The sequence below is a fragment of the Phacochoerus africanus genome, chromosome 3 (assembly GCF_016906955.1).
Source record: "Phacochoerus africanus isolate WHEZ1 chromosome 3, ROS_Pafr_v1, whole genome shotgun sequence".
Classification (NCBI taxonomy): domain Eukaryota; kingdom Metazoa; phylum Chordata; class Mammalia; order Artiodactyla; family Suidae; genus Phacochoerus; species Phacochoerus africanus.
The window spans coordinates 205371645-205388714 of NC_062546.1; the positions used below are offsets into that span (position 1 = coordinate 205371645).

Below are 17070 nucleotides of genomic sequence, written 5' to 3' on the forward strand. Positions count from 1 at the left end.
GAGGGGTCGAACCAGAGCTGCAGCTGCCGGCCTCCACCACGGCCACGGCCACGGCCACAGCCACGCGGGACCCAAGCCGCGTCTGCAACCTGCGTCTCCGCTCGTGGCAACGCCGGATCCTTAACCCACGGAGCGAGGCCAGGACTGAACCCGTGTCCTCATGGATACTAGCCGGGTTTATTACTGCTGAGACACAACACGAGCCCCCGGAGAGACAATGTGATATTTACAGATGAGTATCTCTGAGGCAGAAGCCAGAGTTAATGGCAGATAAACCAGGCTGAATTAATAAAATTAAGTAAATGTAGTTTGCTACATATATACATGCAAACACACACACGCCTGCAATTATGTGGACACACGCATGCGCTCAGACATTCACACACACGCACACGTATGTGTCAGGCTCCGGTCCAAAAACGGAAACCGCACGTGAATCTGAACATGGGACGTTTCTCTGAGCTTATTAACTACAAGGAGGTGAAGAGCCTGAACGGCAGCAGGAGCTGCTTCTCCTGCAGAACGCGGGGCTCCAGCAGCACACACCTGGAGCTGGCACCTGGCACCGCGCAGACACCTGCTGCGAGACGACAGAGCTCCATGAGGTTGTGACCCCCTATTTACCGACAACATGTACTGTGTTCAAAAACTGACCAAGGGACTGCTTCTCACAAGCTTGGGAAGTACTGAACGCCACGGTAGCCCTGGCACAGCGGCAGCCCTGGCACGAGCAGCCAGGTGGCAGCTTTCAATAAGTGGCTCCTAAGGTTGTGCCACACGGACACTCTGTTCGTCACGAAGATTTCAGAAACAAATCTTTGCCACGAAGAAAGCAGATGCGTCTCTGATCTTCCGACGCAGGAAGAGGGAGACAGGTGATACTTGGCAGATTGACGCTGAACCAAAATTACAAGCAGGTGCCTCAGAAACTTACTTCCAGAAACCCATTAACCTGCGGGAGCGCCCAGCTGAGGAAGGAGCGTGGATTCACGGAAGCTGTCATGAGGTCAAGGCAGCTCCAGGACACAAAGAGCAAATCTGTGAGTTCCTCTCACACTGCCCCCCCAGGCACCTCCTCCTCCCCTGGGCGCCCCTCCTCTCCTGGGCACCCCCTCCTCTCCCAGGTGCCCCCCCAGGCGCCCCCTCTCCCAGGTCCCCCCGCTCTCCCAGCCGCCCTCCCCCCTCCAGGCAGTGCTCCACTTTTTTTCTAGCGAAGTAGGAACAGTCTAGAATGGAATTACCATATTCTTAAAACTAAAGCAAGAACCCGTCTCTGCCCCAACCCCACCACCCGGCTCCTCTCTCTCACGGGCCCGTCTTCCGTCTTGCTGATCACTCACCCACCCACTCCAAGCAAGGCAGACGCTCTGAGGCCAGTACACAGATGGGCACGAGAGACCAAGCCCAGCACTTACTGTAAAGCGAGACTGCCAGACTCTGGCTCTCCGCTGATGGATCAACTGAACAGCCACCATTTACTAAGCACCTACTATGTGCAGGACTTGTGTGCCCGGCACCAGGGCCTCAGAGGCATTCTCTGACTTAGCCCTAACCACCTCACAATAACCTCTACGGACAAATGAGCAATGATTTCCCGGAGCTGGACAAGGATTCAGGGCAAACGTCCAGTCTGATAGCTTTGTTGGTGCGTTTTTCAGATGAGTGTGGCTGCTGTCTGGGTATAAACTAATCTGAATCATCAAACACACGACCCCAGTCACTCCAGGAGGGTTCCGGCCCATTCTTCCGTCCCAACTTCAACCACAGAATTCTCTTCTCAAAACACGCTTCTTGCGCGATACATCCCAAAGCTGAGGCCAGGCGCAGCTCGCAGAGAACAGCGTGCGTGCCCCCGACCCTTGCAGCCCCGGGCCCAGGCCGCCCAGGCCGCCCGGCCCGCGCCCGCCCAGCCGCGCCCGCCCCCACCTGCCGGAAGACGTGGCTGGCCAGGGGCTCGTCAAGGTTGGGGTGGCGGTCGATGAAGGCAAAGAGGTCCAGGCCGGAGCCGTGCTTCTCCATCACCAGCTGGAAGAACCCCTGGTTTTCAAATACATCCAGTACCTGCAAAGAGACAGAAGTGGGCCCCGTCTGCCGAGCCACCCCCGAGGCCGGCCGCTTGAGACCTCTGGCGCCGGCGGCCCCACCCTGATGATGCTGGCGTGCTCCAGCCTGGACAGGATGGCGATCTCCAAGGTAACTCTCCCCAGCGCGGGGTCCTCGACCCAGCCGTCCTCCAGAACCTTCTCCTTCCTGATAAACTTCACCACCACCTACAAGGAAAACAGAGCGGACACGACTGCAGCCCCCCGCCCCGGAGCAGCCCGCCGCTCCCTGCTGGCGGACAGCGGCCGCCGGAGCCTCCGCACGAACCCCGCCCCCGCGAGCAGCCCGCAGCACGTGGAACCAGAGGCACGTCAGCAGCCGACCGGGAGGCCGAGCAGGCCCGCCCGATCCGTAAAGCGGGCCGAAGGATGGAGGGGACAGATGGAGCCGCCGGAAAGACAGGGGCTCCCCAGAACAGCCTGTGCCACCCCCTTACGGGATGTCCTGGCTGCAAAATGAAACAAGACGCCTGAGAACTAGAAAAAATAAATAAAACCTGTCACTTGTGCTGATTCTGAGAACTAATCAGAGAATTCAGCAAGATCGGTGGACACAAGATAAATACAGAAACAACGCTATTAGTACAGTTCAAGACACTCATCTGGAGGGTGGAGTGGAAGAGACCATCAACGGAGGACACAAACACTCTGAGCCACGGAACGACCACCGTGGCCCTCAGTGGAACACCTGCTGCAAGGCGAGCGCAGTGACCGCAGGTCAAAAGGAGACGCCGACCCCCGCCCTCAGGGAGCTCAGCACCTGCAGAGACAGACACCCACGGGGACAGACAGACAGCCACGGGGACAGACAGACAGCCACGGGGAGAGAGACACCCATGGGGACAGACAGACACCCACGGGGACAGACAGACACCCACGGGGACAGACAGACAGCCACGGGGAGAGAGACACCCACGGGGAGACAGACACCCACGGGGAGACAGACACCCACGGGGAGACAGGCAGACACCCACGGGGAGAGAGACACCCACGGGGACAGACAGACAGCCACGGGGACAGACAGACACCCACGGGGAGAGAGACACCCACGGGGACAGACAGACACCCACGGGGACAGACAGACAGCCACGGGGACAGCCAGCCAGCCACAGGGACAGACAGACAGCCACGGGGAGACAGACACCCACGGGGACAGACAGACACCCACAGGGACAGACAGACAGCCACGGGGAGAGAGACACCCACGGGGACAGACAGACATCCACGGGGACAGACAGACACCCACGGGGACAGACAGACAGCCACGGGGAGACAGACACCCACGGGGACAGACAGACACCCACGGGGACAGCCAGCCAGCCACGGGGACAGCCAGCCAGCCACGGGACAGCCAGCCAGCCACGGGGACAGACAGACACCCACGGGGACAGACAGACAGCCACGGGGACAGACAGACAGCCACGGGGACAGACAGACAGTCACGGGACAGACAGACACCCACGGGTACAGACAGACACCCACGGGGACAGACAGACACCCACGGGGACAGCCAGCCAGCCACGGGACAGCCAGCCAGCCACGGGGACAGACAGACACCCACGGGGACAGACAGACACCCACGGGGAGACAGACAGCCACGGGGACAGACAGACACCCACGGGGACAGACAGACACCCACGGGACAGACAGACACCCACGGGTACAGACAGACACCCACGGGGACAGCCAGCCAGCCACGGGGACAGCCAGCCAGCCACGGGACAGACAGACACCCACGGGGACAGACAGACATCCACGGGGAGACAGACACCCACGGGGACAGAAAGACACCCACGGGGACAGAAAGACACCCACGGGGACAGACAGACAGCCACGGGGAGAGAGACACCCACGGGGAGAGAGACACCCACGGGGAGACAGACACCCACGGGGAGACAGACAGACACCCACGGGGAGAGAGACACCCACGGGGACAGACAGACACCCACGGGGACAGAAAGACACCCACGGGGACAGACAGACACCCACGGGGACAGACAGACACCCACGGGGAGACAGACACCCACGGGAACAGACAGACACCCACGGGGACAGAGAGACACCCACGGGGACAGACAGACAGCCACGGGGACAGACAGACACCCACGGGGACAGACAGACATCCACGGGGACAGCCAGCCAGCCACGGGGACAGACAGACACCCACGGGGACAGACAGACACCCACGGGGACAGACAGACATCCACGGGGACAGCCAGCCAGCCACGGGGACAGACAGACACCCACGGGGACAGACAGACATCCATGGGGACAGACAGCCACAGGGACGGACAGACACCCACGGGGACGGACAGACACCCACGGAGACAGCCAGCCAGCCACGGGACAGACAGACACCCACGGGGACAGACAGACACCCACGGGGAGAGAGACACCCACGGGGACAGACAGACACCCACGGGGACAGACAGACACCCACGGGACAGACAGACACCCACGGGACAGACAGACAGCCACGGGGAGACAGACACCCACGGGGACAGACAGACACCCACGGGGAGACAGACACCCACGGGGACAGACAGACAGCCACGGGGACAGACAGACAGCCACGGGGAGACAGATACCCACGGGGACAGACAGACACCCACGGGGACAGACAGACACCCACGGGACAGACAGACACCCACGGGACAGACAGACAGCCACGGGGAGACAGACACCCACAGGACAGACAGACAGCCACGGGGAGACAGACACCCACGGGGACAGACAGACACCCACGGGGACAGACAGACAGCCACGGGGAGACAGACACCCACGGGGACAGACAGACACCCACGGGGACAGACAGACACCCACGGGGAGACAGACAGCCACGGGGACAGACAGACACCCACGGGGACAGACAGACAGCCACGGGGACAGACAGACACCCACGGGGACAGACAGACACCCACCGGGACAGACAGACAGCCACAGGGACAGACAGCCACGGGGACAGACAGACACCCACGGGGACAGACAGACACCCACAGGACAGACAGACAGCCACGGGGAGACAGACAGCCACGGGGACAGACAGACACCCACGGGGACAGACAGACACCCACGGGGATAGACAGACACCCACGGGGAGACAGACACCCACGGGGACAGACAGACACCCACGGGGACAGACAGACAGCCACGGGGACCGACAGACACCCACAGGACAGACAGACAGCCACGGGGAGACAGACACCCACGGGGACAGACAGACACCCACGGGGACAGGCAGACACCCACGGGGAGACAGACACCCACGGGGACAGACAGACACCCACGGGGACAGACAGACATCCATGGGGACAGACAGCCACAGGGACGGACATCCACAGGCTGCACTGCGGCAGGAAAGTGAGGCGGAGAGGGGGAGGTGGGGGAGGCGACTTCAGGGGCGGGGGCAGGCAGAGCGAAGATGCGGGAAGGGTCTGGACACAGCCCGCGGGCAGGGGCAGCACAGCAGAAGCAGGAAGACCCACAAGAGCTCCCACCACGTCCAGGACAAAGGTGGCGCGTGGGTGCCAGCACACACGGGGCGACGAGAGGACAGGCTTGGCAGCTGCTTCGAGGGGAGGGTCGCCACCACGTGACAGGTCAGAGCAGCAAAAAAGGTGAGGGAAGCACGATGGGGGGCGGAGGCCGAGAAACCCAGCACGGGGCACCCTGGCGGGAAGGGTGGCCGGGTCAGGCAGAGCTCCGCACACACCCGAGCCGCGCTGCCCGGGAGAGAACGGGCAGATCCGCAGGAGGGCGTCCTCTCACGGTAAAGAAAGCTCTCAGCATCCAGAGCAAGTCTCGCCAAGTGTTGGGCAAGAACAAAGAACACACACGCACGCGGAGCTCCCACTGTGGCACACGGGATTCGGGGCATCTCTGCAGCACTAAGACAGGTTTGATCCCTGGCCTGGCACAGCGGGTGAAGGATCCAGCATTGCCACTGCTGCGGGGTAGGTCGCAAAAGCAGCTCAGATCTGATTCCTGGCCCAGGAACATAACATGATGTAGGGCAGCCAAAAACGAAAAAGAAAGATGCACACACACAGAGAAATTCTGAAATTCCTGAATTCCAAAGATTCAAAAAGAAAGAAAAAATCAGACTGCTGGCAGCAAAATTCACTTCAAAATAATGCGAGATGACAACAGACATGGTGTCTCAAGTCCTGGAAGGCAAAAGGCACATCACCACTAAGATGGGGGGAAAAACACAGCTGATGCATGGGCGGGTTCTAAGCAAAACGCCCCTGCATCCTTTTCCTAAACCAGTAACAGAGACACTCAGCAAAGGAAACACAAACACAGGAGAGAGAAGAAACTAGGAAAACAGCAGAGGGGCTCTCCCGTGGCGCAGCGAGTTAAGGCTGGAGTTTCACTGCAGTGGCTCAGGTCGTGGGTTCACTCTTGCCCTGGGAACGTCCACAGGCCGCAGGCACAGACAACAAACAAGCAAACACACAGGTCTGACAAAAGACCTGCACACTGAAGGCTGCAAAACACTGTTGAAAAATCACTGAAGAGCTAAACAAAAAATAAGACGTCTCGTGTTCACGGATCAGAAGAACCGGTATTTTTAAAACGGCGACAGCCCCAAACCAACCCGTGCTCTGTCCCGAGAAGAAGACCCGAACCCTTACAAGTCCACTTTCTGACTGGATGCTTCGCCTAGTGGCGTGTTGGCCTGACAATACTTAAACTGACACCTCCGTTTTCTGACAAAATCACGCATGTGGCTCCTTCTTAAACCAAGAGAAGAACTCTGGGACTCTTCTTCCTCCCTGGGCACAGAGTCTAAAGAAACCTACAGAGCCCACGGAATTCCTGATCCAAACCAAAAATGAGAAGATGTGCCTCAGAGAAAGGCGACCACAGAAACCTGAGCGTTAAGACCACGGAGAAACACGTGACTCCCACGGCAGTGTGTTTATGCCTCTAGAAGGGACCACAACTCTTACTGTTAAGTAACAGCTTAAAAACTTCAATCCAGGGAGTTCCCTGGTTGCTTAGCGGATAAGGAGCTGGCATTGTCGCTCCTGTGGCTGGGGTTGCATCCCTGGCCTCGGAACCTCCACATGCTGCGGGTGCACCCTCCAAAAAAATTCTATCCAGTGAGGCAGAAACACAGCAAAATAAACTCATAGAAAGTACAAGAAGAGACACTTAAAGAAAATAAAAATATCTGATGAAGACAACAGACAATTCTCTGGCAAGTCGAGCAAAGAGAAGAGTGAGGACCGCCACGGGACGGGACGTCGCCATGGAAACGCCCGCAGGTGCGACAGCACGGGCATGGCCACCACCACCGTCCCCAGCTCTGCAGGCCCCACGCAACTGGCAGAAAGAGAAAGAAACACCCTCGTATGAAAGTAAGTGGGGAAAAAAGTCCCACGTAAAAACGGGAGCAAGCCAAACCCACCACTGCCTAAGAGACTATGAGAAAGCCGTCGAGGGCGGGTCTACGGAAGGGGGCAGACGATGGCTGTCACTTCTTAGGGTAATTAAGGGAACCAGGCGTGATCATCTCAACGGCTGCTGATCACTGAAAACCGACGGAACCCACGAATCGGGCTTCAAAACACAAAAACCAGTGAGCTGCATGGTCAGGCAGAAGGTATCCTTCAAGAAACAAAGGAGCCGCTGGACCGCAGCAGGAGACACAGGGTGGGCGCATACCTGTCACTCAACACGCGCGGCAGGCCCTCGCCAAGGGGACAGCGGGGAAGGAAGAGAGAGGCCGTGAGAAGCAAGCAACGGAGGAGACACGCCCGCCCGTCGGGCACCAGCAGGGGAAGGAAATCCAAAGGCCCCCCGAGGATTTGTGCTAAACCCAACTTTGATGCAGATACGGGAGCTACCGCCCAGCACGCAGCTTTGCTCAACTCCGCAAGTGCCTGGAGACCCCAGGAGTCGGAGGCCGAGGGGCGGCTGCGGCGCCCGGTACCTCCTTGTTGGCCTCCTTGTCCACCGCCGTCCACACGGAGCCAAAGGCCCCGCTGCCGATCGGGCTGAGCGTGCTGTACTTGCGGGAGTAGGCGCCCTCGCAGGCCGCCAGCCCCTCCAGCTGCACGGCCCGGGGGTGCTCCTCAAACCAGGGTTTGGTTCCAAGCGCCTGCGAACACACACAAAGGAAGGGCTGAGACCCGCTCGAAACGCACTGCAGGAGCCGGGCGGCAGCAGGCAGGCCGGGCGCCCCCCGGCCCCAGCACCGTGCGCCTCCCTCGGGGACAGCAGCACAGATGCCCTGTCCGCCCCCCCACCCTCCTGTGCCCAAGAGTCCCCAGGCCAAGACCCACCCTCCACAGCCCACACTGGGGGCTCCACATGTCGGTCCAAACCGGCACACACACCTGCACTGCACCAGGCACACGGAGCACGTGCACGTTTTTCTTCTTTTAGTTTTTTTTGTTTTTTTTTTTTTTGGCTTTTAGGGCTGCTCCCGCGGCATATGGAGGTTCCCAGGCCAGGGGTCCAATCGGAGCTGCAGCGGCCGGCCTGCACCACAGCCACAGCAACGCCAGATCCAAGCCGTGTCTGTTTCCTACACCACCGCTCACAGCAATGCCGGATCCTTAACCCACTGAGTGAGGCCAGGGATCGAACCCGCAACCTCATGGTTCCTCGTCGGATTTTCACTGCGCCTCAACGGGAGCTCCACACGCAGATTTAAAATGCTGCATGGGGCTTAATATCTACCTGGACTGTGAGGAGACAGTGCTACCAGGCCACACAGAGCCCGCTTCCCACCCCAGAGGACACGGAGAGGGGGGGACCTGACCGGGAGCCAGTCTCTGCCACAAGGACAGACAAGGTCGCAGCTCTACAGATACCAACCTCCCCGATACCGGACACCTGTGGCTCGCAGGTGGACTGGGCGGAGCTGGGAAGGCTGGCCAGGAGCAGGTGGCTCTGCAGGGCCGAGTCCAGGTGGCTGTGCAGGAGGTCCTTGACCAGCCAGCAGCAGAACAGGGTGGCTGAGCCTTGGAGCTGCACCCGCTTCACTTCAAACTGCACGCCTGAGGGGGGCAGGGGAGAAGAGTCGCCCCCACTGACCACGGCAGCTCCACGTCCCCCAGACCAGCACCTGGGGCACGGCCAGAGGCACCCATGCCCAGAGGAGGGCAAGGCTGGGGCCAGCAGTGGCCCAGTATGTCCCTGGGGCAGCCAGAGGCCAAAGGAAGCCCCCAGGAGACCCCCAACCACCCCTGACTCCGACACACCTGGAAAACCGCCCCCGACACCCTCCCAGCAGCCGGACTCAGGGAGCCTCGGGCGCACCGCCTCCTGGGGACACAGCACAACAAATGTGTCACAGCAGGGGCCTTTACAGGTGACTTCATTTTCTTGTTTTTCTTTACGGGGGGGGGGGGGGTCTTTTGCTTTTTTTAAGGCCGCGCCCTCGGCATGCGGAGGTTCCCAGGCTAGGGGTCCAATCGGAGCTGCAGCTGCCGGCCTACGCCAGAGTCACAGCAACGCGGGATCCGAGCCGCGTCTGAGACCCACACCACAGCTCACGGCAACGCCGGATCCTTAGCCCACTGAGCGAGGCCAGGGATCAAACCCGCAACCTCACGGCTCCCAGTCGGATTTGTTTCTGCCACGCCATGACAGGAGCTCCCTGCTTATATTTTTAACATTTCTGCAAATAACACGTTTCACTCACTCACGTAACTCTAAGTTCAGGGGAAAAGTCCTGGTGAGCACCACTACGAAACTAGTAACGAGGAAAAAAGTGGATGCAACACTCGATGTTAGGAAATTACGAAAAGTCAGAAGGGACAGACGACGGGGCCTGACCACCACACTCCCAGAGGAAGATTTGGGGGCCAGAGCAGCATGCACCCTGAGAGCCCATGGAGAACTGCCACCAGCCCCTCAGCCGCACACATTCTCCCTGGAGTGGCAGTCGAGACCCGGGCCGCCGGGAGCCTGTCCCCTGCTGCCCCCACGGCAGAGGCTGGGACCTTCCCTGCGTGTGCACTTGGAACCCTGACTTTCCAGCGGGAAACCAGAACCTCAGGCCTCTAACGGGGTGCTCCACTCCTGCCACAACCCCCGGGTGAAGCCCTCACGTCCCCGCCACGCTGCGCTCTGGCGCAGCACGTACTCAGCTGGGAGCCGTCGCAGTGGTAACAGCTTCCCACGTAGGTGCCCTCCTGGATCTCGTGCTGCAGGCCGGTGGCCCTGAGCGTCGCAGAGCTGTTCCCTCTCACAGGTGTGGAGGTGACCTGGGGGCTCAGCCTGGGCACCTCTGATGGGCACACGTCTGTGGGGCCACCGCCCAACACAGGAGAGACACAGCCTGGGCACTCCCGGCCACTCGCTGCGTACTGCTCCGAGGACACCAAGCACATCGCAGACGGTCCTGCCCCGTCACGCCCCAGGCAGCTCTCCCGGAACCGCCGGCCTTCACCGAGATCGAAGTAAGCGCCAGTCAGCAGCAACCGCTCCCTGTCGTCCAGGGCATCTGGCCTCTGCCCCCGAGAGCCGCTCACGTCCACGTCAGAGCCCGCCAGCGAAGGCGGGGCTGTCCCCCTGCGCTCCGACGTAGCCCACGAGCAACTCGAAGGCGTCCAGTCTGTCCCCTCGCTCAAAGAGAGCTCCTTGAGATTCCAGAAAAATGAGTTCTCGCCCGCCTCCCGGGCCTCGGCGGCCTCCAGGGCACCCGGGAGATCGGTGGCAAGGGCATAGCAGGCGGAGGAGCTGCCCGAGCGGCCGCCGTGCAGGTTGGTGCCCCCTGGGTCACACAAAGACACAGAGGCGGAGGCCGGGGACCGCCCTGCCAGGACCAGCTCGGCATAGGTGGTGCCCCGAGGGCCCACGGAGCTCGGCATGGACAGCTGCTCCTTGATCAAGCCCATCTGCAGCTCCTCCCCGTGCTCCTCGGTCTCCAGCCACGGCCCATCCAAGAGAGGCGTCGAGGACAAGCGCGACACCGTCCCCGGGGGGCAGGGGGCCGGGCCCAGGCTCCCCCGCCCCGCGCACCACTCCCCCTCGGATCGGGGGCCTTCCCCTGCTGGCCGGCTCTCAGCCACGTCAGCCCCACGGTTGGAACTGCTGGCGCCGCTTGAGCCCCCAGGGCCCGGCTGCGCCTCCAGACACAGGCCACACGTTTCGCCATCACCGCTCCTGCTCGAAGCTGGGACTGGGGTTCCCAAATCCTCATGGGAAGCAACTGGCTTTGCAGCCACTGGGTCAGACCTGTTTCCTCCCGGAAGGTCCCGCCTGTGGTGCTCTGCTGCTGCCAGCTGCTGCTTCTCTAAGGCAGGCCTCTGCTGCTCCTCGAGGGGCGGCCATGGGCCACAGCATCCGGCTGGCACGTTTTGCTGGCCCTCGGGCAGTGACTGTTCCTGGGCTGGCGGGCTTCCTTCTTGCTGGTCCTCAGGCGACGACTGCTGGCCGTGGGCTGGGTGGCTTTCTTCTGGGGCAAGCCCCGTCCTGGGGGTTATAACACGGCGACACAGTTATTTCGGAGCCATGGAAGCGTCAAAAGACGAGACCACATGGGTCCCTCGATCAGAGACAAGCCCGAGCACATGACACCGTGACCTGAGGCCAGGGAAGAAGGACTTCCACAAACTGTGAAAACGTGAAGCAGCGTCCCCCGCAGTCTCCGGTAAACCCGCACCTCGCAGTGGCTTAGCCAAGAAGCCACAGCCTGCTCGGGGCCCTCTGTCCAAGGCCGCGGCCCGCGGCTCACGGCGCCACGAGGAGCACCTGCCCGCCGAGCCGCCAGTCTCCTCCTGCCCCAGGAGCCATGGGCTGAGGTGCGGGAGGAGCGCAGAGGAGGGACCGCAGGCCGCACGTGGCGCCCAAACCAGCGGCTCAGCTCAGGGCCCCAGGGCGCCAGGAGCAGGGCAGGGGCGGGCGGCGCTCGGACGCCCGTGGAGGAGCCGACGACCCGCGTCCAGACCCCCCTCCACTGGCCTGGGTGCCACGGCACCCACCGGGCCGCCCGAGGCCAGGCGCGGGCCCCACGCAGGCCGAGAGAACGCGGGCGAGTGGCGAGCCGGCACCTCCCAACGCCCATAAAGAGGCGCCTCGGCGGCCGCGAGCAGAAGCACGGAGGGGCGGCAGGGCTCCCTGGACGCCGAGGGCGCGCGGGCCGCAGCGGCCAGCCCGAAGCACCGGTGCTCGGCTCCGGCCGAGAGACCAGCACGGAGCCCGTCCCCCGGTGCCGCGCGGCCTCCGAGGCTCAGCAGGGGCGGGGACGAGCAGCCCAAAGCGGACGGTGAGCGGCGCCGCAGCCGCTGAGAACCGCGAGCGCACACACCGGGATCGGCTCCAAGGAAGAGCGGCCACCGGCTCCTCCGGGGGAGCGTCCTCGTCGCGCAGCCACGTCCCAGAAAATGAAGCCTGTGCTGCGCGCTGCGCGCACGTCTGCATCACGCGCTTAACGCACGTGCGTGCGGAGGGGTCCCGAAGGAGGGCGCTGCTGACGGGGGAGGGTCTCGCGGACGCTGCGGGGGTCACGGGGCCTTTGCTGTTCACTTAGCCAAGTCAGTCAGTACTTGCTCAGTACCTGGTACTAAGTAACACACCCATCCGCGTGTCCCACAGCTAGAGCCCAACCTCAGGAGACTGCGACAGCCGGCGTGTGGGGAGCACACCACACACAACCGGGAGCAGAAGCGGCCGGAGGTGAGGAGGGCACAGGTCAGGTTTTGCCCGCAGGGCGGTGGGGACACGCGGGGGACTGGGAGGGGAAAGGCCCCCAAAGTGGGCACGAGACTGGACGCCATGTGTCCCAGAGATGTTTTTAAAAAGAGAAACTGGAGTTCCCGTTGGGGCGCGGTGGTTAACGAATCCGACTAGGAACCGTGAGGTTGCCGGTTCGGTCCCTGGCCTTGCTCAGTGGGTTAAGGATCCGGCGTTGCCGTGAGCTGTGGTGTAGGTCGCAGACGCGGCTCGGATCCCACCTTGCTGTGGCTCTGGCATAGGCTGGAGGCTACAGCTCCGATTTGATCCCTAGCCTGGGAACCTCCATGTGCCGCGGGAGCAGCCCTAGAAATGGCAAAATGACAAAAAAAAAAAAATTAAAAAGAGAAACTGTTGGAAACACACCCAAATGCTGTGCACAGCGGGCCTGTGATAGCCGAGCAAGGGGGCCTTCTGCTCCTCTAAGCTTCCTGTACGTATGTCCTCAAATCCTCTAAAGAGAACACTTCACTGTTTAAAACCACAGATTCAAATGCTCTCCAAACTGAGAAAACCATACTTCCATCAGTTCCCGGGAACCTACCTAAACACGTCCTTACGCATAAAACAGCGCCCGTCTCTCAGGGGCTGCCAGGGACCAGGCCGGCGACACAGGAGAAGCAGCGCATCAAGAGGGACGGGGGCCAGCATGGCCGCTGTCATCACCAAGGACGGAGCACCTCTGCAGGGCACGCCTCCCTGCCCCCGGCCTCGCCTTCCGCACACCTGCACCCCCCTCGACCAAGCACCTACCCCAGCGTGGGCAGCACCTGCAGGGTGGCGGCGGGGGGGCGGCCTCCGGCGTCCGCATGGGCCCAGGCCCCCGGGGAAGCGCCTCGGCTCTGCGCTGCATCTGTGGTCTCCACGTCCTCCCCTGGATCTAGCAGGGAGGGCAGAAGAGAGCGTAAAACAACCTCCTCACTCCTGTGACTCGAGAGCCGGGTGAGGGGCCGACCCGTCCTCGGTGCTGTCGGCCCCACGGCCACAGCACGTCCCGGATGCACAGCCCCCGACGCCACAGGCACCGGGTCCCCCTGCTTCATCCTGGGCCCATGTCACCTGCCTCCCCCAAGCTCCAGGAGGCCAGAGGCACCTGTCAGCCTACAAGGGCCCAGGACAGCACAGGTTCCACAGCCAGAGGAGGAACTGTCCTTGCTAGAGCCCAGACCCGGGAGGCTCTCAGAAAAAATCCTGCACCAAGCCCCCCCCCCCCCCCCCCGGCCCCAGCTGACAGGAGTGGGCGAGCCAGACGGGCAGCTCTGTCAACTCGCGCCCAGAAACACTTCCCCAGATGCGCCCTGGGGACAGAGGCCAGAACTTTAGTGACCCCCACCCCCCCACACACACGCACTGGGGAGAACTGGGAGTTCTGGAAATAGAGGAAAGCAAATATATCAGTGGTAGAGAAAAAACCTTGAAAAAAAAGAGTCTTTGCAGACAGAAAAACCCAGAAACAGCGACAAAAAGCCCACATTGAGAAAAGGGGTGAGAAAAGCAAGAGCCTAACAAAGCATCCTTTAAAGCAAACCAGTGCCATTAAATGGCTAATATCCCCAAAGTGCCACTGGGGAGCGTGAGCCATGCCTCCCAGCCACAGGCGTGGGTCACACACGGGGGGGAAGGATGCGGGGGCCCGAAGACTGGGCACTGCCCAACAGTCGGACCCTGGACAGGCACACCTTCCCTCAGCGACTGTGTCAAACCCACTTACACAGCCTCCACACACGCCCTCAGGTGACACACCACGGGCACAGAGCTGCGGGCACCTGGGGGGGCATGAGCCGGGCTCTGTCCCCAGGGCCTCCAGCATGAGTTACGTGCTGTGCCTACAACCACACGGCATGGGGCTCGGGGTGTTTGTTGGAATAACTTCAAATGTTAATCTAAAAGTACTGGAAGTAGGAGTTCTCGCTGTGGCTCAGCAGTAATGAACCCAACCAGCATCCGTGAGGACACAGGTTCAATCCCTGACCTCGCTTGGTGGGTTAAGGATCCGGCGTTGCTGTGAGCTGTGGTGTGGGTCACAGACATGGCTCAGATCCTGCATGGCTGTGGCTGTGGTGTAGGCCGGCAGCTGCAGCTCCGATTTAACCCCTATGCTGGGAACTTCCATGCGCCGCGGGTGCAGCCATAAAAAAAGGAAAGAAAAGAACTGGAAATAAACTAAACGAACCATGCTGACGGCCTAACCCAGGGATCAGTTGGAGACACCACATCAGTTTCACCTTCGGCTGCAGATTAAGCTACGGAGACTCACTCGCAGAAGAGAGGGCTGGGGACCCAGCCACAGGCCCAAGGGACTCAGCTGGGGGCTTCCTCCTCCGCTCTGCGCTGACACGTCCCTGACACCCACACAAACGTCCCATCCCCCGGGGAACATTGAAGGCCCACGAGAGAGAGGGGGGAACACCAAACCCACCCAAACAGGCGCCCCACAATGGCCACCCCGCGGGCCTGCCCACGCCCCCGACCTCCAGCCCATCCCCCGCGTAGGCTGGGGGTGCCGGGCGGCCAGGTCTCACCCTCGGCTGTGCCGGCAGGGTCCCGGCCCTGCAGGAGGTCCCCGCTCGCCTCCCCAAGCCCTCTCTGGCTGCCGGCGCTCAGGCAGGGGGCCAGGTCCGGCAGCGGTAAGGAGCCGTCACAGGCAAGGTCCATGGCGCGGTAGAAACCAGGAATCAGGACGGTGATGTTCTAGAAAACGCAGGCGCAGGTGCGCTTCAGAGCCGGAGACTCCGCCCCGGCCCGGGACCATCCCTCCTTCCGTGCCGGGCAGAGGATGCGCACGCAGGAGCAAGTCTCTGGACAAGGTCAGGAAGGACCCCGGGTCAACCCCCTTCTGGCAGACCCCAAGCCCCCCTGACGCGTGGCATGGAAATGGTAAACTGTCCCTGAAAGGACCCGGTGTCCCCAGCGCTCCTGTGGAAAGCCCTTGCCCAGACATCATTCTAGCTGCGTTTTCATCAACTTCAACGGAACTCGGTCTGACTTCACTCAATTAAAATTTCGCTCCCTTCCTTGCACCGACATCTAGGAGCCAGACCCGATGGGCATGGAGCAGGGCAGAGGAGGCACTCGGGGGTCAGCCCCTTCCTCCTGCGGGGCCCCTCCCGGGAACCCAGGAGGTCTGCTGGGACCACCCCAGGGGCCACCCTGAGGCTGCCTGAGAGGCTCGCCTGCCCTCAGGCCCGGCCCCATCCGAGGAAGACAGTCACAGAAACACCTTCCTCCATCCCTGACCCACAGCACCCCCAGGACAGTCGGAGGAGGTGGGGACAAGCCCCGGACCGCAGGCCTGAGGCTCTGACGCGCGGGCCCTGGGGGGCAGCCCCTCCCTCCCCTGGGGGAGCACAAGGCACCCAGGCTCAGGGCTGCCCCCCCCCCCCCCGCGCGGGGTCCGGAGAAGCAGGCACAGGCAGGGAGGGCCCCCCGCCCGCCCCGCCGCGCACCCTGCCCAGGAGCTCGGCCTTCCCGCAGCCGAAGAGCATCAGCGCGAAGTTGTGGTTGATGCCGCAGATGGTCCCGTCTGGCAGGAGGGTGACGAGCCCGCTGATGGTGGAGAACACCCAGACGGACGCCCAGTAGCCCCCACCGGGGGCCGCCACCCCGTCTGCGGCCTCCTGGCTGCGGGGCTGCGCCTTCAGCTTCAAGCTCAGAGGGAAGGTGGTGCCGTCCTTGGCTCTCCCCACAGACCTCTGAATCCTGAGGCTCTGAAAGAGACACGCCCCTGGGCTGCACCTCCTGGGCCGAGCTTCAGTCTGAATCCAGCCGTGCCCGGCGGGCAGCATCCCCAGAACACCTAGCTGCCCACGCGGCTCTTCCTCCCCCACGTTCAGAGTCGGGCGTGAGAGGCTGCTAAACGGTCCCTAGAGTGGCCACAGCCCCCGAGGCTCCCACAGCTGAGGGGCCACGGGTCCTACCGCTTTGGGACAGAACAGAGGACCCAGAGAGTCAGGTGCAGGGCAGAGGCTTCCGGCTGAGCTGAAGAGCGGATAAACAGCAAAGCACCAGCTCAGAGGGTTCAGCTCGCAGCCCAAGGCCAGCGGGTGAGCCGGCGTCTCCTGCCTCCTGCAGCAGCCGAGCCGACTGCAGCCCGACTCGGCCATCAGTCTGGCATTGCAGGTGGCTGACATCAGGAGGGTTCCAGGAAATGCGCTCCCCCGGGTGAAGGCTCCATACCCAGGAGCTGGGAGCATCCAGCTGATGACGGAACCCCGGCCCCAGACCCCCAACTGCCTCTCAAGCTGCCGCCGGAACCTCATCTATCAGACCCGCA

General features: G+C 62.1%; 1 protein-coding gene across 3 annotated transcripts in view; it reads right to left on the reverse strand.

The window, feature by feature from the left end:
* The window catches only part of PASK (PAS domain containing serine/threonine kinase), a 29457-nt gene that overhangs the window by 4589 nt on the left and 7798 nt on the right, over positions 1–17070 (reverse strand). For 2 of the 3 annotated variants that reach the window (XM_047773992.1, XM_047773991.1), the window contains exons 7-14: positions 16244–16504; positions 15320–15488; positions 13551–13677; positions 10207–11537; positions 8934–9115; positions 8044–8211; positions 2145–2270; positions 1927–2061 (exon numbers count right to left, since the gene is read on the reverse strand). In XM_047773992.1, coding sequence (XP_047629948.1) covers positions 1927–2061; positions 2145–2270; positions 8044–8211; positions 8934–9115; positions 10207–11537; positions 13551–13677; positions 15320–15488; positions 16244–16504 — 2499 coding nt within the window. The remainder of the gene's footprint in view (positions 1–1926; positions 2062–2144; positions 2271–8043; positions 8212–8933; positions 9116–10206; positions 11538–13550; positions 13678–15319; positions 15489–16243; positions 16505–17070) is intronic. The other variant, XM_047773993.1, reaches the window with a different exon arrangement.